The following is a 21,768-nucleotide window of genomic DNA, read 5'->3' as shown; positions in this document are numbered from 1 at the left end:
GACGGACGATCATGCGATTCTACAAGCTGCATCTGACTATGTCAGATGAGCTAAAAACACAATCCCCGATTATAGTATCAATTATTTCGCGTACGGAATACGTTATACTGTCATCGCCGCGTACGGCGTACCGCACCTCGGCGTACGGAATACTCTCTAAATAGGCCGGAATCCGGCGTACGAAAAGGGCATTGACCCCCTCCTATAGTACTAGAGCTATAATACGAATTAGACAGCGATTAGAATATATGATATGAATTAGACAGCGAGGTGCGCGGGGTATTCGCGTGGCATTACTCGTAACATATATATACATTATTCGCTATGGACCCAACCAATTAAGTGAAAGCGAGGACCAGGACGTTCAGTCTACTGTCTACGTGAGGCTTTATACGCTGAAGCCTGAATAAATACTAAATAGATGGATTCCGTATGGACAGGGTTCGAATTTCGGCTGAAAATCTAGTGGACAGCGGGACCATCAACTTCAGAAAGTTGGTGGCCCTGCACAAAAGTTGGTGGTTCGCTTATTTACTAGCAGTGAGTAACAAAATAGTATACAAAAGTAACCATTGGCATCAACAGCATACATGTAACTTTTGTTGGTCAAATAATATATTTCAACTCTAGGCATGTCGGGGAGCTTCTGGGAAAGGTTTTACTTTCGTTTTTCTTCTCCCCAGTCCTCGGTAGAGGGGGGGAATGGGGGGGGGGGGTACATTCCCACTTTCCCAGCAAAAAAACACCCAATATCCCAGTTCCCAGTAAAATAAAATCCTAATTCCCAGTTCCCAGGAAGTTATGTAGACATGTTTCAGGAAATTCAGTAGTTTCAGTTTTCAAACTGCATAAATACTACTATTACAGGGCGTCATGTTCCTATTTTTTCCTATTTTTTTCCTATTTTCTGGGCAATTCCTATTTTCTCCTATTTTCTGGACAAATTCTTATTTTTTCCTATTTTTGAGGGCTTTTCATTTTTCTGAATCCAGAATTGTAGGAATTTACATTTCACGTGACCCAATTTTCAAAAATTTCTTGGGGAGAACCCCCAGACCCCCACCCCTTACTTTAAATTAACGTAATATATACTCTTTACTACTACAGATTTTATTTCAGTAAAGTTGTTTCTCAGTTGGATGTGGTATGTGTATCCAGAGGGGGGTCCAGGCCGGGGGTGCGGACCCCCCCTTTTTTACCCAAAAAAAGGAAAACACATAAAAGATAATATAAAGATATATATAAATTTGGAATTCCATCTTGCATTCTAGACTGCATTACTACTCAGATGCTCTCAGAATGCACAAATTTTTTAAATTTTTGTTGGGGGAGGTCCCCTTAACCCCCCCCCCCCTAAGTGGCAACGTGCCTTAGACCCGTCGCATAAGCTGCCTTTGGCACCTTTTTATAAAAGTGCCCTTTATTTCTAACTGGACCCTGCCTTTTTCAAAAAGCCGGATCCGCCCATGTATACATGTACGTCATACTATTTTGGAGTAGTCTACATGTATGGGTGCTTATACATGTATAAACTGCTTATCAATTTTAACATGCATTTCTCATTAAAACCTCAAAATATTGTTCGCATGTGATGTAACTCCAAATATGTATNGAATGAAGACGGTCATGGAGGAGGAGTAGGGGGTAGGAGGAGGACGAGGAGGAGGACGAGGAGGAGGAGGAAGGGAGAAGGTGATGGAGTAGGGGGAGGAGAAGGAGGAGGGGAGAATGTGATGGAGTAGGGGGAGGAGGAGGGAGAAGGGGAGGAGGGGAGAAGGTGATGGAGTAGGGGGAGGAGGAGAAGGGGGGATAAGGTGATAGAGGGGGAGGAGGAGGAGGGAGAGGAGAGGAGTGATGGAGGAAGGAGTAGGAGGTAGGATCACCTTCTCACGCTCTTGCTCATCTATCACTGTTTCCTCTCCTGCCCTCTACTCCTCCTCCCCTGCCTCCAATCAGCTCGTCCCCCCTCCTCCTTCCACCTTACTCCAACACCTTCCCCCCTCCTCCTCCCTACCTGCTCGTGCCTCCTACTCCTCTCCTCCACTCACCATCTCTCCTCCTCCTCTCCTCCTGCCCCTACTCGCCATCATCTTTTCCCTCTCTTCCTCCCTACTCTCCCTCCCTCCTCCCGACTCCATCCATCACCTTCTCCCTCCTCCTCCTCCTCCCCCCTCCTACTCCATCACCTTCTCCCCTCCTCCTCCTCCTCCTCATCCTCCTGGCCCCTCCTCCTCCTCCATGACAGTCTTCATTCGATCTCCATCACCTTCTCCGCTCCTCCTCCTCCCCCTCCTACTCCATCACATTCTCCCCTCCTCCTCCTCCTCCTCATCCTCCTGGCCCCTACTCCTCCTCCATGACCGTCTTCATTCGATCTCCATCTCAGGGGCAGGTACGTTTATATAAACACAGGGTACATATATGCTGAGAAGATACAGGTCTGGTACACTTGTGTATACATATACGTACCTCGGGTACATATCTGTAGTACCTGATACGACAACGACCCCTTCAGCGTTACTAGGTACTGAATTTCTAAGAGTAAGAGCTAAATTGAGAATTGCCACTCTATTTCTTGATTGAGAATGCAGAATTTAATTGAGAATTGTGAATTTCCACTCTATTGAGAATATGAGAAATTAAGAATTGCCACTGCATAGTGTATTGCAATACTGTTGGTATATAAAACAGAAATACAACATTAGTATAGCTATTAGTATGCTACATAGGATTTCTTTAGGTAATTGTTAGTAGTTTTTTGTGACGAATATGAGTGAAGATATTACAATTAGCAACCAGCGAGGTCATTCAGTAGAGTTAAGAACATTTGGCAATAATATATGCCACTTGTATGGCATTTATTATGCAGTAGAAACACACTACAAGTAATAATAATCCATTTTCCGTACGTCCTTCCTTTTTAATGGACAGTTAATATTTTAATTGTTCCTATATATGTTTGAGAATAATGATATAAATTCTGCTGAGCAGTTTGCCATCTGCATGATGCTTGACTTTCAAATAGAAATAACTGAAACACTAGGGTAAAAATACTGCATACTGAGCGATTAAAAACACGACCAGCTGCTAACCAATCACACCGATGACTTAGTATCGTAACGGTAATGGTGGCATCAAAAATTATAGGGCGTGGGACTGTGCCAGCATTCCTACACACACGTACACAGGAAAGAAAGTTGGACACTGTAGCGATCGCAATTGAATAACAAAACAAATGTGTTTAATGAATTCATCACATGTAAAGACTTTTGTTCTTATTGGTTACAACTGCACTATCTTGTAATAAACTGATAGTAAAATCACATGAAATTATGCAAAAACATATAGCACAAATAATTTTGTCTTGGCAACTGAGATATGAAGTTGAATCATCTGTTTTCTAACATATACCATTCGAACAGCAACCGAAATTCAGTGCCACCCACTACTATACAATCGAAATTGGATCTGCCCCCTACTATGAATTAGCGGTGACGGGACAACAAATGCAACTTATTCATATCATTATTACAGACGTATGCAGTAAAATATCACAATATTCTCCATGTGTTCTTAAGTCAATATGTTGAATTCCAACATCTATATACATACAGCAATGCTACTCTAGGAAAGCATGCATTTTGTAAGGAAGGGTCTCTCATCTTGAAACATTCCGCAAACAAGTTCGTACGTGAAACAGAAACTTGACTTGCTGAGAAGGACCCTGTTTCATTTCAATGCTTTAACGTTCATACTTGACATCATAACCAGCCATGACGCAAGTCCTACAATGCGCATGATCATACACACACAACGTTTCTGTCACATGCACAAAGTGCAGCTCTCACACACACAATTAACCACGGACAAGATCTACATTAACAGAAATGTTACTTGGACAATTTGTGGCTTATGCACCAAAAATAGTACACACAAACTCTAGCAGGGCTAATACATGGAAATACTGCATGCAAATGACTTCTAATTCCATTTAGAGTAAGTCAAAATGAAAAAATAACATTCCCTGTCCACCAAAACCTAAAACACATTAAAACGTTTGGCAGCCATCAGCCAAAAAAAGATGTTACACTTTCAATAGACGAATGACGAACACGTCACACTAAGTAGAGCAATGTCAATACAGAATCGGGAGCCCAGCACCGCAGGTCACTGAGCCAGGTGCCTCGAAATCCAGCCCTTTACATTATTTTAGAATAGTGCTGTCACCACACATACTCTACTATACAAATATTACTTTACCCTTTTGGTCATAGTCATACATGCGCTATGCTGAAGGAGAGATGAGCCAAAGGATATTCAATCATTTCAATTTCAGACCCACAAATTTTGGCATTGACACTAGTATTGAGCGCTCTGCATTCTGCTCTGGTCATCTCAGACATTAAATTGCTCAATGTAAAAGAATCACACAAGCATAATTAAAGAAATATAATCGCATCCATAGAGGTCACTCACACACTCACAACTGGAAACATTTACTGATATAAATATCGGATGACCCTCGCTCTCAACACCAGCCCATACACTTAAAACAATACTGCTGCCATCTAGTGACAACCCTGATAAGCACACTTCTGATGGCATTGCTGGTAGTGAGCTCTGCAATGCATTTTGTTGACTTGTGTGTAATCAATGCTTGCTGCCACAATAGGAGCCTCTCGTGAGTATCCAGTACCGAACATGGCAAAATAATTAGCTAGGTGCAGTCTCTATCACTATTGAAGCACCAGTCCCACCTGAAAAGGAAAAAAATCAATGTCAGACTCGAGTTTTTCATTTTACATTATTATAGTAAATGCTACATGCACAAGACAAGGACTAGAAATTGCATAGTATATTCACAAAACAGCCTGTTGGTAACAATTCTGGAGTGCAATCAGCCATCCATTCACCTGACTGTAACTTAACACCTTTCATGAAAGTAAATGCCATATGCATATGATCATGTCTAAGATCTGTACAGAACACCCACCAGGTAGAGCTTCTTAATCACACTTCCCACTGCATAGACCAGTGCTTCTTAAACTGGTGAATGCTTCACCCAAGGGTGAATGAAATTATTATGGCGTGAATGAAACATACTAAAACGTTTGGAAATTTATAGTCGCGGGTAGTGTTGTCAATCGGTTACTCGGAGTGTTGAATGCCTGCGTGTGCGTAACGTCATGTGCATGTACATGTGTGCATGTATGTTCTTGTTTAGCCCTGTTTACTGTTTGTTTTGCACTGTTTACTACTGTGTGTATAATACATGTATGTTAATAAAGGATAACTTGTATAGTAGCAATGATATCTCTGATTCTCATCACTTTTCTAAGTTTTCTTGTTCAAGTTTTACATTTATTTCGATTTTTTTCATTGAAATTGATTATGGATTTTGATAACCAAGCGCTTGGTTCGAGCCACTGTTCAACCAATGATCGAGTATAATCGATGATCGTGACATCCCTCGTCGTGGGTGAATGAAACTCTGTGATAAAGACTCGAGAGTGAATAACACTGAAATAGTTTAAGAAGCACTGTCGTAGACTACAAAGCTGCAAGTGGTCCCACCTGCTAAAGCGAAAGACTTACCCGGTTCGGTGCCATGCTGGCACATTTCCAGTTGTACAAGTAGTACTGAAGATTTCCGTCACCGATTCCAAATTTCAACTTCTCCAGGAAATCCTTATTCTCCATGAGATCAAGGGCATTGAATACGTCAAAGTTGTGCTGCAAAATGAATGGAAGGATCGAATTATGCCATCATCGTGACAATGACAACCGCCCAAATAAATGTACCTTTTTGCCTATAATTTCATGCACATATATTATTCTATATATACTCATACTATTTTATTCTATATATACTCATACAGATATGTATAGATATGTTCAATAATAATAATATATATATATATATATATATATATATATATATATATATATATCCCCTGCACCTTAATAGTGTTCGAAATATGGGCTATTCATTTATCCTCACTTGTCCATTTCCACAGAGGAAAAGTAGATCTGTCCAGTAGCTTGTCCGCTGGACAAGCAGCTTTTTAGAGCAACTTTTTATAGCAATTTTTCATCATTTTCTACCATCGCTTCAACTTTGTTAAGACTTAAATGTAATAACTTAAAATAAATAATTGTGCTTCGTTATGTTTTTTCAAGTTTGGTGCCTAATTTGAACTGTTAGTGAACTGTATTAAAATTACAAAGTAAGATATTGGGTCTAAAATTTAATTTGATTAAATGTATATTACACATTTCCTATATTTCTATGTTATTAATCAGGACAAGCAAAAATTTTGCAGGACAAGCAAATTTTTTCCCTTAATTCGAACACTGCTCAACTGATGCTACTAGCACTATAGCTATCTGACTCACCTTCACGTCTACTGATCCTAGCACTAGATCTCTGCTGGCTGACCTGCACCTTTACTGATGCTAACACTAGCTAGTTATCCGACTCATCTGCACATCTACTGCTGCTAGAACTAGCTCCCTGACACACCTGCATGTCTACTGGTGCTAAGACTAGCTCCTTGATTCACCTGTGCCTTTATTGATGCTATAGGACTAGCTCCCTGATTCACCTGTGTCTTTATTGATGCTAGCAGTAGCTATCTGATTCACCTGTCCCTCTACTAATGCTAGTACTAGCTATTTGATTCACCTGTGTCTTTATTGATGCTAGGACTAGCTCCCTGATTCAGCTGTGTCTTTATTGATGCTAGCACTAGCTATCTGATTCACCTGTGTCTTTATTGATGCTAGGACTAGCTCCCGGATTCACCTGTGTCTTTATTGATGCTAGCACTAGCTATCTGATTCACCTGTGTCTTTATTGATGCTAGGACTAGCTCCCGGATTCACTTGTGTCATTATTGATGCTAGCACTAGCTATCTGATTCACCTGCCCCTCTACTAATGCTAGCACTAGCTCTCCGAGACATCTGCACTTCTAATGATAATAGTACGACTCTGGCTCACCTGCTTTGCCACGACTAGTATGTCGTTCATCAGGTCAACCCACGATGTTCGCGTGCTGACATTATAGAAGGAGTATGCCGCGCGCAGCAGCTTGTGCGCTGGGTGATGCATGACCGTTGACGGCAGGGTGTAGAAACTCGCAAAGTCTGTGATCTGGCCGTCTCTCTGCGAGCGACAGCACACGTTGTAACACACGCGCACACCACATACTTACGGGATCACACCAATGCCTCGGCTCACTTGCACTCAGAGACAACATGCACTACGCATAGATATGTGAAATAACAAGTTTTGCTAGCTAAATGTTAAACAATGTACGCATTTGTATTGAATTCATATTTTACATGATATATATCAGTGTTTCCCCTGCATTGACACGAGCGAGGCGGGTTGCCTCGGTAAAATTTTCAGCCGCCACACAGAAATTTGTCTAAACACTGCCTCGCTGACGAAAATCAATGTTCTTCCATCAATAAACTACACTTTCTCATACAATAGTCTCATATAATGTGTTCAGAATAGCTTAGAATGCACCAAATTGCACCATTTTTACCTCCGCGCAACGGAGTTGCATCGGAGGTCATGTAATCGGTCTTGTGTGTGTGTGCGTGCGTGCGTGCGTGCGTGCGTGTGTAGCCTTGGCGCGATCGATAGCACGTCGAGTCAGCGAGTGGCGAGTCAGCAGCAGCCACCAGTGAGCGGCGAGTCAGTCAGCAGCCGCCACCAGCAAGCACATACATGTTAGATGCTCGCGGAGGTATGCACTATCCGTGAGTGCCCTCTGTCTAGTTTCAAATAAATTTCCCCAGACCCCCTTAGCTGGGCTCGCTTTGCTAGGACCTCAAAATGCGCAAACATAAACACAAAATTTACCACCTCGCAGACCTTTCTGGCCAGGGGAAACACTGTATATTATACTTGCATTGGCAGTTACCAATGTCAGACAGGAAAGGGGAAACAATGTGTCTCTACGATGCTGATAATTTGACAATTTAATTGTCTCAAGGGAAACGTCACTTTTCTAGTGGTAGACTATGCAAAATAGATGGCAGTGACGGTCGCTGCGGGCTCACCTCAACTATGTAGCTATCAACAATTCCTGGCTGTGGAATAAACCAGTGACGAAACTCCTCCTCATTGAATACAGGTGCCAGGTCAAACCTCTCCAAATACTGTAACATTACCATTAAACAATCACAAAAACAATAGCGGTAAATAGTGGGATAACACAGATTTCATACAAAACATTTTACGGCCTGGACGTCTAGTATATAAACACACGTGTGATCTTCTCAAGAAGGGTAAATACAAGAACTTAACAGTCACATACTCACCCAGCATCAATGTATCATGTGTCAAGAAATGGATTGGACTTTCTAACTGTGCTATTGCTGGAGATGTTTCACAACATGATTTAAACATGTCACGAATAGCCTATAACATACACAGATGGCTGGAACCAGCAGCTGTACCTTGTTTAGCAGCTTGTACGTCTCTGGTACATCGGTGGGCGAGAGCTGCCGAAACCCAATCGTTTTTGTCGACTACAAAATACAAATACCAAACAAACTCTACCATGCTGCAACAAATACTTCCATTGGATATGTTAAAACATGAATCAATCAATGGATTCCATTAATGCTAACATCTACATGCAATTTGTCTGAAACTTTTTCCACTTGTGAAGTAACCTGCTAGCCACCATTTTACAAGAGTCGCTATTATTGTCGGTGTCATATTACTGGTATGTAGCCTCCGACTAATCACACCTCGGGTAGTCTGTACAATTTCATGGTGCGTTGCATCGTCATGTTCCGGCTCAGGTGCGAGAACTTGACTTCAATCAACTTCCTGGGGTTCAGCAAGCGATGCCAATACCTGCACAGCAAGCAGTAACACACTTACAACAACAAACACGTGATACCTACATCGATCTCTTCACTATGGATGTAACCACATGTACTAGTCTACTTACTACTGCTACTGCTACTGCTACTGCCACTGCTACTGCTAGTGTTACTGCTGTTGCTAGTGCTACTGCTATTATAAGTATAATGCCACTACCATCATACCTGCAGGTCGCGACAGGTTTGGGCAGGACCACTCCTGCCGTGTAGACAGCCTGGAAGATTCCCTCCAGGTTGACGCGACGCGTGATCTCGCGAATAAGCACTGGCGCCACTCTCTTGCTCCGGAGCTTCTTGTGAACACACAGGAAGTTTATCTCCACCATCCTCTGAGGTCTGCAAGTGACAATGTAACCGCAAGTGTAAATATATCACAATCACACATCGCCACGCCTAACACGAACCTAACCCAGACAGACCCCTAAGCCCATCCTGTATGCTGAGCTACAAGTGTAAACTAGTGTGGCAAACCCATTTCTAAATAACCTAATGTAAAACAAACTGTATCGTCAAGTCAGCCTCGTTGGTCTGATCTGGCCAGTTTGGTCTGGTCTTGTCCGGTCACTGTGGACCAGTTGCATATCCGCAGCCCCTCTCTCTATCGCGTGAGACTTACGCGTCGTAGATGCGGATGTTGGCTGGCACAGCACTGATGAAGCCCACCAGCTTGCCGCTCTTTGCCACGCGTACGCCGCAGTGCCACTGCTTGAGCCAGCCGGGCGGTTGAAGAGCCCTGCGCAGCAATTCACTTGGCAGTGAGGTTACATACTTACACAAGTACACACATACTTATACTGCAAAATGTCAAATACAATGCAAATGTCTATACAATTGTACAAATGTGTTAATGTTATTATTGTTAATAATGTATTATTGTAAAATTTGTTGTATAAAATGCCAAAATAATGTGCTCTAATACCAGCTTCAACTGCAGATGCACTGCCTTTACTGATGAAAAAGAAGCTTGAAAGTGTGAGGTTTTATTACAGGGGCTCGTGTAAACTCAAAAATAACAAAACCACACACAGTGGAAGACTTAGGTGTCTAAGGGCACAAAACCACCGTGATTACCACATGCAACTTACACGCACATTATGCAATTAGCATGGAAATCGGATAAAAGAGTATTTATTTAAAAGTAAGGTTATGTACTCATACATGACACGATGTATTTATTACTATAGTACTTTGAAATTTAATACAATATGCTCTCATTACAGCTTTAGCACATGGCTACAACTTCTCGGATCAATGAAGACAGTGGATCAACACTTAACCAAGCCAAATTTGGCTAGCATACACTTGCTCCATATCCAAATTCACTATCGGGTTCAATTGGTAGACCTATTGACTCTACGGTAGAGATTTAGCATGCATGCACAATTGAGTGAGATTGTAAGCATATTCTTAATATATGTGTGTTGATAACATTGAATGCAAAAGAACATACCATTTCAAAAATTCTGGTGAGTAGTCAAATCGGAACATGTTGTCATCGTCTTCTACGTAATTCTCATTAAGGAGCTGATACAACTCCTTGAGCTAGAAGCAAGAACAATAATATCCTAATAGTTTACACTATTCCTCACCAAGTGCCACTGAAATGCTACCAAGGCAGCATCCGGTAGCGATGCATATATATAAAAATTAATGAGATTGTCACTATGATAAAATAATCAATTATTGTTATAATTAAAAATATTCACAATTAATAGATGGCCTGATTGCATTTCCCTTGCAATTTTACTAGGTTTAAAGTAACGATTTCAAACAGTCTTCGCGATAATTCTCGTTATTTTTTCGACCATTACAATATACTTACTGGTATTGCTTGCATAGCAGCAATTGTCTAAAGAGAGGCTAATATACCTAGAACAACACTTGTACATTCAACGATTGAAGTAAGTTTGTTTAAATCGTGTTGACTCTGTTACATGATGATGCCAATGTTTTTAGCAAGACCTTATCCCTATACTTTGACATGGTAACATGAATTAAGCAATAAGAGATGTTGTACCATTCTAGAACGATTACATCACTCAATGAGATGCTGTTTTGTCTGGTGGTTGCCAATTTCATGGGAACTGTCACTTATTTTATATTTCATCTACCATAACAGCACAAACTCATATAGTCATTTTCATACTGGAGTAACATGTTGAATATTTGGTGATACTGTATCTTGCTATATTTTTTTTGGTTGTGCAGTTATTTAAGAAATCCTTGCTATAAATTCAGCTACCAAATTCGAGTGTACTTGCTCAGCATCTAGGCAACAATTCGGTAGCCCTACGCCATAAAGTACTTATGCAGTAACTCGCGATATAAGCACCAGCATTAAGAGTTTTCAAACTATTCCTCCACCGATCTCCTGCACCAGTGCTTCTAGAAGAGCCGGACTATGTCATAAGAACATTTCTTACCACCAGTGGTTCGTTAATATCTAGTGTGTCCCACTGAAAATCCTGTGGAAGCGAGAACTGCTCCTTGCGGATTTCCGCAGTCGACTTTGCCTGTTCGATTGGGCAGTTTGTCTGCTCAGTGATCTTCTCTTCTGCAACAAAGTGATACAGAGAATCAAGACCTAACGAAGACAAGCAAAATCAAGATACATTCATTATAATTGGCAGGTTCGTAATAACAAAAGCGCAACCGAATAAGGGACTGATCAAGAAAGCCATGTTCTGCTCGAACAAAAGTTGGGACAATTTAACCTTTTCACCTGAATGAGGGTGAGACTTACACACCGTTACACAGACACACACGAGTAGTCGAAAAGTGATAGTACACTTTTATGAGTTGGCCACACCGTTAGAGGTAACAATTAAGATAAACAGACTCCGGGGCACGAGCCTGTGCCACTCGATGTAGAAAATCCCGAACAGACACTTGGAGAATGTAGGTATAAGGTAGTGAACTTGATAAATCAATGATTATAAATGTACTAACTATCTCTCACCTAGCTGAGGAACAGGTTGTGTGCTCCAAAATGCATAGTGTTTCCGGGTCGCTTCTTCTAGTGTTTTCGCTGCTCCCTGGTGTAGACTGAACATTTCTACAGCTTTCTGAATTTCCTTCAACTTTGCCATGTTCACCGGAGGCGGTGCCTGGAGGAGCAAATGGGATAGCCACTATAACCCACTTATTATACAACAAATACAATAAAAAACTTACAGGCTGAAGTGTCCCCTAACTACCAGCACTGTGCACTGCCAAATGATGATTATACGATATAGGTAGCATGACAATAAAGCCATGACATATTCATGGCACTGTGTAACCTGATTCATTTATGGCAACTAAATTTCCTTACTTGTGTTATATATATATATATATATATATATTGTTTGCTGTTTTGATACTTGGTATGGCCCTGTGACTATTTATGCAATAATGTATAACTATAGAAATATGATACGGTGTATTGTGCAGCAATGTACGACGATTATTATTGTCATATTGATAAATCATTACACATCTACCAATCACCACATATAGAAATTAGAATATAGGCCCGGGGTCAACACTCACATTGTTAAGTAGATCCTGCTCATCTGAATCACCCAAGGGCTCTGTCTTGTCTTTTTTCTTCTTCTTTTTCTTCTGTTTTTTCGTAATCCCCGAGGCTTCTCCCCTAGGAAGTTAGCAACTTTTTTAAATGTCAATGTACAATATAGTTCATGGCAACTACAGATTGGTCAAAATACGGGACTGATCAACAGAACCAATTACTACGTCTGAGGAAAGGCTGGGACAATTCCACACTTTCAACTAATCGTGGGTCCTAGTAGCTACTGTTACAGTTGCCCATTGTGTGAGCAAGTGGTGTCAGTTTTGGCTCAACTGGTGATGGATTAGAAGTGTAGTACTCAGCATACAGCCATACCCCAATTAGCACTACCGCATAGAATGTCATTTAGTTACAGCATTCTTCCAGCTTGTAACACTACAACCGTTGTTTTTTTTTAATTAAAAAAAAATTAAATCAATTAACAGAAGGTAAAGTCACGAGTCTGAATGTTCAGGGTATGCCAAACAGCTGTCTCATACACTTGAGTAACTAGGGCATACTTACACTCACATCAGACCCACCACCATTAATGCTCTATATTTAGAAATGTACCTTGATTAGACCGAGGTATTGCAACATGTAATGTTGTAATATAATACCCAAATGGATCGAGTAACAAGGGTTATCCAACCTTATGTATAGAACAGAAAATTTAGTAGATACTCGGTGAATGGTGGCTGGTTGTAAAGTCTATTTTTAACAATGTCATTAATTGTGATACCAAAACAAAAACATCCATGAAAGACAAACTCATAAATTCACATGTATGTATTAGCTGCCCTGCATCCCTACATCTGCTGCCACGAAGCCCTACACAATTGCACATTTTTGTGGTGCCTTTATCAAACCCAACTGTGTATAACAAATAATTTTAAAAAAACGGGTCACACTTCATCAATCTACGTACTATGACTTCAGAATAGGAGTATATAGCCTTTCATAAAATGCTAAATTTAAAACGATCTAACACCATTTTAAAATTAAATGTCCATATAATTTTAATGTTTCTATTTTGCAATACAAAGTCAGCGACTTTCATGAAGTGTCAATGATTCTCCAAGGTACTGTGAATTTGTAGCCGAAAGTATAGCTAAGATCTTGCAGAACTCTGGTGGCACCCAGTCTAGCTATATATTAACATTCTTTAGATGGGTAGCAGTCGACTGTATCATCATCTACCAGAGCCATTACAGGGTGCAGTATTCCAATCTGTGTTCAGTGAAAAATAGCTGATGCGACCTGACATGTGTAACAACTTATATGACAACTCACATTTGAGGGGTGCACTGTATGGTCTTACTCTTAGTGCCAAATGATCATTGGGTGTACGCACTTGCTAAGACAATGTTGATAAGTATATAGGTCGGTGGTTAACCCTGTACCTTGGGCTACAAACCTAGGTATGTATGGTGGAGCTAACATGTAAGATATATATACATTTCTGCGAGTTCCTTTATGTTATCAGTAATGTGTCGAAATTCAGCAGGGGTCAAAAGGTATAGGAGTTACCTAGTCTTAACGGTAGTGTTGTAGCTGTTTAAATTAGGGGTACACCGGATCCAACTTTTAAAGTTCCGGCCGGAACCAAAACCAGCTGGAACTTGAAAAAAGTTCCGACCGGAACTACCTGGACGGAACCGGAACTTAAGCTGGGAATAAACTTCACCGTTTTAATTGGCCCAGTATTGCGCAAACTCACTCGGCCTGAACGAAATATTATTAGCAGGCACATCACTCAGGCGAGTAGGACAATGCTCATTGTACTACATGTTCTCATGTCTCATGTTCTCATTATATACATGTTCACATTCTACATTGTTCTCAATGCTACAAAGTTCTAATTACAGGATGGTTGTTAAGTGTATGAATCAGCTGCTTATACAGTGCATAATTCTGGCATCTTATTCGCAAGCAAATTGTGTGGCAAAACCTGCATGTTGCATTATCCCTGGTTTTAGTCAATTATTTTCAACTAACAAACAGATGCCATTCCTGTGGCTCTAAGAGTATTTTATTTTAAAAGAAAATCTCGTGAATCAGTTAGGTTCAGTTCAGTTAGTTAGTTAGGTTCAGTTAGGTTCAGTTCAGTTAGTTAGCCGATGTTCAAGTGGCAAACGTTTTCTGGGCAGAATAGTGTGAAGTTGTTAACACTATATTGTCACCAAGTTGAATCTATTGACGCTCAACTACATTCAGTGACTGACCTTTTGATCTTGATGACGCTTGTAGCAGAAATTAAATTAGGAAAAAGTTCCGGTTCCGGCCGACTGTTCCTGAAGGGTTCCGGCCAGAACCAGAACTTTGAAAAATTGGGGATCTGGCCGGATAGTTCCGGCCAGATCCAAGTTCCGGTGCACCCCTAGTTTAAATACAGGATTACATTTTCCCTAGAGTAGTGATTTTAAACAGTCTTCCTGGCCGTTCTTGTATTTTTCCGACCATTACAATAGTTACTGGTATTGCTTCCATAACTGCAAGTGTCTAAAGTAAGGCTAACAAGTCTTGGAACACTACAATTTGTTATTGATAATTTACATTAATTAGGTAATAGAGACAGTGTACGAGTCTAGAACAACTACATCACTCAATGAAATGTTCTTTTGTCTGGTGGTTCCTAACTTCAAGGGAATTATTGCAACAGAAAAGAATGTGGCTGCATTATTTGCTATAATAGATCTGTAACATTAAAACAACACAAACTCATAGTAATTATTATACTGTTCAAAGTAACATTTTTGCTATTAGGTGAAACGATATTTCGCTATATTTAATCAGATTGTGCATTTATTTTTAAAAAGAGATCAATCCTTTAATCATTCAACCACACTAACACTGTATAAAATTGGGATATTGATTTGTGATTAATGGGTATATAATAATAGTAAGTGCATAAATAATTATATATTAATGCCTGCTGTTGGGGGCACTATGCTCTCATAGTGTTGGTGAGGGAAGGAATAGTGCCCGAGCGGTAGCGAGTGCACTATTCCTTCCCAAAGCAACACTATGAGAGCATAGTGCCCCCAACAGCAGGCATTAATGTTTTTAGTGCATGACGTGACTATGCAATCTACTTTTCATGCGTATATATACCTTCTTTATACTCCCTAATTTGCCGGTGCATTCGATGTAACAAAACGTTCGACACAAACACAACCGCCGTTCGAAATTACTCTTGCGTGGCGCCCAGACGCAGGAGATTCGTGACGTAAACACAATGCGTTATAATAACAATGCGTCGCGCAAGCGATAGTGCCCGCTCAGGCAAGCACTATCGCTTCATAGTGCCTGCTGCGTTATCCAATGAGATTGCAGCGATTTATCACGTCATGCACTAATAGTATATATACCTACAAATTTCTATAATGACGCATTTATATTTGCCATAAAACAACAGTGAGTTTTGATATCTTTATGTTTGACCGCTGACATGACACCACGCGATTGTGTTGCTACTCTGACAAAGTTGCGCTTCTGCCGATTTATTTTGCATAAACATTACAGACCGAGGGCTAATCACAACAAGTGCCGCGGAGCGACAGCGCTCATCTTTTGGAACCTTCAATATCAGTCATGTTTTCGTTCAACAAACTCACTTGCATTACCAGACTAATATCTATATAAGGCTTCTATCTTTGGGTAAATGTGTGATAAAATTGCAGAGGAACACCTAAAAGAATAATAAATATGCGACAGCTAACCATGTCTAACATTGACTTAGGCTGCATCATGCGGCTTTCATGCCAGTGTTTACCAGCGTAGACTGGTACCCGGTCGACAGTTCCGCTACACTAACGCGTCAGTGCAGCGAAGGAGGCGAACGAGTACCAGTCTATTACCAACACTGCAAGAAACGAGTGACGCGCCATGTCCGATTCAGCCAATCAGCAAACAGCTTACCCCTTATGATTACCTAGCTGTAATGCCCACGGAAGAAATCTGTGCATGCACTTCGTGATACCTAAGGCCCTAAGGTGCTAAAGTGATTTGCGCCCTATACTAGACTAGTAATTTTAAGACTAGTATACTACTAGTACTAAGTAGTACTAATACTACTACTAGTAATATAATGTAGTAATAGTAATAGTAATACTATTACTAGTAATACTAATAGTACTACTAGTACTACTAGTAGTGGCCGTATTTTTTCCCTATTATTATTATAGGAATAAACCTTTTGATCAACATTGTCTCTTGCCATCTTCGATACCGTCTCGTGGAATTTGAAGGCCAATTATTATAAGGTCATTAGGTTATGTACTTTTTACCTATCACTAACAACATAGCAAACATCGATCGCAGACATGTTTCGAGCAGTAACAACAGAGCATCTTTACGGCGCGATGGGCATGCAAGAGCAGCCAAGAAAATGGCCGACGACGATACTAGCGTGAAACAACGCGAGGAAGAGCAAAGCAAATCATGATCAGGAGGGAAACGAAGCAGATGTAGAGGACGATGATGAGGGAGACGGCGACTGTCTCCTAACGTTAGTATATTATAGCGCATAGTGAATGTTAGCCGGCTAGATTATATCTCCCTAATGGCAAATATGGGCCAAAGATGTATGCCCCACCCGGCAATGAGTCCATTTCAAGCCAAATAAAAACTACAACAACCAATTACTATGAGGAAACACTGGTAGCTAACGTTACAAAGAGGGTTTACATTGTGACCATGACCTCGTGAAGTAGGAGGATAAACGAATAACAACAACAACAAAGCAAAGTACAGGCGTGTAGACAGGTGCATTTCGTCTAGGATAACGTACACGACATGATACATCGGAGTGTCAAACCGTGCTACTTACACTATTCTTTTATCTGCTATTCATATGTTACGTATATAGTCTCACCTCATAATATATAGTCATAGCGGATATATTACTGTACTCACACAGATTTAGATTACTAATACTGATTAGTGATTAGTCATTAGATTACACCAACTTGAAAAACACTAAGAATTTTGAATTAATGCTGTTATAGCATAGAAAATTGGAATTGAACACACCGTAACACCATGGCATATTTGATTATACTAATTTATAGCGACAATAAATTTACAATTGGGCCTATAGGCAAGGCTCGACACTGAGGCGGTGAGCCCGGTGGGCCCGGGGCCACCAGGAAACTTGAAATGTCGGGCCACCAAAATTTCAAAAAGTTAAAATTTGGTGCCCGATCGGCCACTAAATTTCAAAGTGTCTGTGATAATAGATAATAATATGTTTGGCTTACGTGCTAATCTCTAGGTGTAACGATATACCGGGTATATCGGTATATTGCAAATATATTTTGAAAACTCGATATATCGCGATACAGAGCTTCCGGATAATGGATATTTTAAGCGATACGCAATACAGTAATTACTGTAAGGCACCAAACGCATGGAGGCAACTGCGGGGCGTAGCTGACCTCTGGTAGCTACTACTGCGGCGGGCAGACACGGGTTGTGAGCACTCGATATATACAACAACACATGATATACTATACATATGAGTGTGAGCGAGCACAGTCAACCCTAGGGAGTCTATACTTAGCCTATGCTCGCTCTGAGTGCCCAGCGGCGATACAAGGCGAAGTGCAGGAGCCGGGGCCGGCCGACTATTCGTTCCAAACAAGACTAATTCTTACTGTGCTGGCGCGCTCAGTCGAGCGACTGGTTCTGCGGAAGCAACGTGCATCAGTCTAGCGTCGATGCTAAATATCAGCAGACGAGGCAGCCAAAAATGGCAGCGCCTGTAGCAGACGATTTGTTTGAAATTATCCCCAATAAAAGGGCAAAAGCTGACTGTAATGGCAATTACTAAATGGCAAATATACATAATAATAGCAATATATGATGATAAACGCATCCAAATGTTACTGTATGCATGCAATGGTATAACAGCTTCCCAATGCGTATTGGATAAGTATTACAATACGGTTTTGTCGGCATTGCAATATATTGCAATACGGTTTTGTCGGCATTGCAATATTATTGCAATACGGTTTTTGGTCGCAATCACTCACCCTACTAATCTCATTGCAAAGAGAGCGAGCATTCGCTGAGCGAGCGTGATCAATGAAGTCACAAAAATCCCCAGAGCAAGAAAACGCACCGCGCCCAGTCGCGAATTTGGCACTAAGCACTTGTACGCAGGCTGTATGTAATGGGTATATTGCTGAGCTACGCTGCGCTTGGAGGGCTCTAGGGCCATAGCTGCATGCAGCAGGCTGGGTACAAAATAATGCTATATATATATCCATGTCGCGCGGGCACTGTTTCGGATCCGAAGCGAACTGCCAGCCGTTCGAAAGTTCGTGTGTGAAAGTAATGGCGACGTGCAGTCCACATATTTTGGGAAGCAGTCCATTTTTCATAAGGGGGTAATTTTTTGCACATAAAAAATTTCCGCTTTTTATGCGATTCAAATCTCATGGAGAGGAAAATTATATTTTTTTTAATTTCAATGGGCCTATGTGAAAGAAGCGATTAAAGTAAATTTTAGGCTTAAAGAATTAAGATATTTCGCTTACTCGCCGACTACTTTTTGCAATATGTAAGCGGGTTATTTTTCAAGGCCAAGCCAATTTCATTTTCGGCTGCACCAAAAAAATATGAAATCAATTGAATTTTGGTGGCCCGGTCGGGCCACTTGAAAAAAAAAGTTAGTGTGGAGCCTTGCTCTTAGGGCACCATGTAGATACAATAATGTAACCCAAACGGCGCAAGAGGATAGGTTTAGCAAAGTGTCCCTATCCTTTTCTTCTGGCGGAGGAATGCGCGCGAGTGAATGCACTCGGCCGGTTTCTTGGTGCGTTTTCAGATACTAGAATTCCACAACTGGGTTTATCTCAACGACGAACTTCTCTGCTTGCTATCTGGCGAACCTTTACTATGTATCGCAGATACTCTGTATTAAACTAATATAACCTGTTACAAAAATTCGAAGTGCACGAGCGTCGAATATATACTCTGATCGCATTTTCTGTTGACGCTGTGACGTACTTCTCGTTCTGCAAGAGTGGAATATTCACGCACCAATCGGAGGGCGCGTGCGTTGCTGCCGATCGCCTATGCGCATTGTAAATGCGTACGTCAGCAGTCAACCAGAAAAATGGCGTCGTCAGTACTATCGGCCCGCTCAGTACACTTCGGAATTTTTGTTCACAGCTGTTATATTACTGTTTAATACAGAGTAGTTGCCGATACATTTGGTAAGTTCCCCGCGATAAGCGGAGAAAGGTTCCGTGTTTAGAATAAACCCAGTTTGAAGTTCTAGTATTCTGAAACCGTGCACACAGCAAACGCGGCCCGAGTGATTCACCTCTGGGCATTCGCTACCGCAGAAAAGGATAGCGGAACTTTGTAACCTATCCTCTTGGGTTTGGGTAATTATTTGTAATCTAGGCCAACCATGCCAGCAAGTTAGAAGTCACAAGTGACCCATTGACATTGTGCACATAATTCAAACAAAAGGGCATCTGATTCTGTGTCGTTTACTTTGTTTCTATTTAAAAACTTGGCAGATACTCGCGCTATGTCGAGAATAGTCGAGCATTCCGCAGAGAATGGCATCCCCCGGTAATCAAAACAAGTAATCAATATTCGAATCGTGCATGTTTTGGCGAATATTGCTAAGTACGAAGGTTCTATGACATTTTATCATTACCGTACTCTAGACAGTTGCTGTTACTCGAGCAATAACGGTAAGTGTCGTAAAAGTGGGAAAAACACGAGACTGGTTGGAAATTATTTTCGAAATAAAGGCTTTAAAAATGTAACTGGCGGCCGGTTATACCGTTGTTTACAACAATGGTGTCGCCATTACAAGCGCATCCACTGACAATGTTGCGCAATGTAACTTTTTGGCTGCAGGCTAGCGACCGAGGGTGTTTCTTATTTATTAACTTAATTGACAGGGCAAGGATTGCAATATCTTATATAAACGACTATTAGTTTTAGTTATAATATGAACAAAGTTGTCCTGAAATAAAAATCGTTCAGTTAAATAGCAGGTAACTATAAGTATTTTTAGCTCATCTGACGTAGTCAGATGCAGCTTGTAGAATTGCATGATCGTCCGTGCATCTGTCCGTCCCTCCGGCCGTGCGTGCGTGCGTGCGTGCGTGCGTGCGTGCGTGCGTGCGTGCGTGTGCGTGCGTGCGTCAACAGTTGGCACAAATCTTAACCGCGTTTGACGTACGTCACGATATTCGGGACGTGGGGGGGTAATCCGAAAACGAGTTGGGATGTCAAAGCTGGGGTCAAAGGTCAAAGGTCAAGAGTGTAAAAGAAGAGGGAACATTCCTCCTTAACTTAAGGTATAGGGGAGGAAATGCAGAATGGCGGCACAAATCTAAACGGCTTGACCTAGGCTCATGATAGTGCGTGTATAGCGCTCATGGTAGGAAAAGCCATCACTGTGCTCGAAATTGGAGGTGCACAGGTCAAAGGTCAATGGGGCACAAGGCAGATTTTAGACATTTTTCTGAGGACATGGTCTGACGGAGCGATCAAGAGGAGGGTTTAAACCATGGATTTGTTTACTGTTTAGAAAGAATTGGACTGCCGGGTTTGCTAGTAGAATCTATACATGCCCTGGATGTATGAGGCTACAATGTCACAATGAAATTTCAAAAGCTAAACTTTGGTTGAAGAAGGTTTATGCTTCTTAAATCGTATAATTTCTATGCCATTCTGTACTGTCAGTGTGTTACATGTAACTGTATGCACTGCAGTGCATGTGGTGGTGATAGTACTGTGTAGTTTTTGCCTGCGTTAATATAGTTACAGGTGGCAGCTCTCTATTTCAGCCTGGTAGGCTTGCGTAGGTAAATGGATGAGTGCCATACCTATTATGTCTTGCAAATAGTTGTTGCCTACTACGTACGATGGGAGCTTCAAATGCTTTAAGCTTAAGACACTTAAACGTACGCGCGCATCTCGTGGCAACTTTCATACGATCCCAACGAACATTTCCTTTGAGAAGGTTCCCTGATACCATCCGCTGTGCCTTCCACTGTTTCGGCGCGTATGTGAAACACAATTTGGGACTAACAGGGTTTACTAGAATCCCCACCCTCCATCACAGATCGACCGCAGTAGAACGTTAGATGAGCGCTGTCGCTCCGCGGCACTTGTTTTAAAACAAACGCTTCGAAATCAACTTTCCCGATATCGCTTGAAAAAGAAACACCCACCATTACAATCCTCATTCGTCCGTCTATTTAGATACGTCATTATAACGCAATTGCAAACAGTTCTTATACTGCCTGAAAAGCATTTTGGTAACCAAAATCG

At 41.2% G+C, this 21,768-nt stretch overlaps 1 protein-coding gene across 1 annotated transcript; it reads right to left on the bottom strand.

Annotated features, from left to right (window-relative positions):
- Positions 1 to 2,826: 2,826 nt before the first annotated feature.
- LOC106814107 (glycylpeptide N-tetradecanoyltransferase 1-like) lies at positions 2,827 to 12,543 on the bottom strand (the record flags this gene model as incomplete). Its single annotated transcript, XM_014818383.1, is given in 12 exon segments — positions 2,827 to 4,757; positions 5,596 to 5,733; positions 7,003 to 7,167; positions 8,076 to 8,174; positions 8,475 to 8,546; positions 8,772 to 8,880; positions 9,075 to 9,245; positions 9,526 to 9,642; positions 10,360 to 10,451; positions 11,333 to 11,463; positions 11,869 to 12,016; positions 12,441 to 12,543. Coding segments are annotated over 12 exon segments (1,366 nt in total), but the record flags the coding sequence as incomplete, so codon positions are not given.
- Between the last annotated feature and the right edge of the window lie 9,225 nt (positions 12,544 to 21,768).

Source organism: Priapulus caudatus, unplaced genomic scaffold (genome assembly GCF_000485595.1).
Source record: "Priapulus caudatus unplaced genomic scaffold, Priapulus_caudatus-5.0.1 Scaffold872, whole genome shotgun sequence".
Taxonomy (NCBI): domain Eukaryota; kingdom Metazoa; phylum Priapulida; class Priapulimorpha; order Priapulimorphida; family Priapulidae; genus Priapulus; species Priapulus caudatus.
The sequence above is the reverse complement of the archived record's forward strand: the minus strand, read 5'-3'. Positions and strand labels throughout refer to the sequence as shown.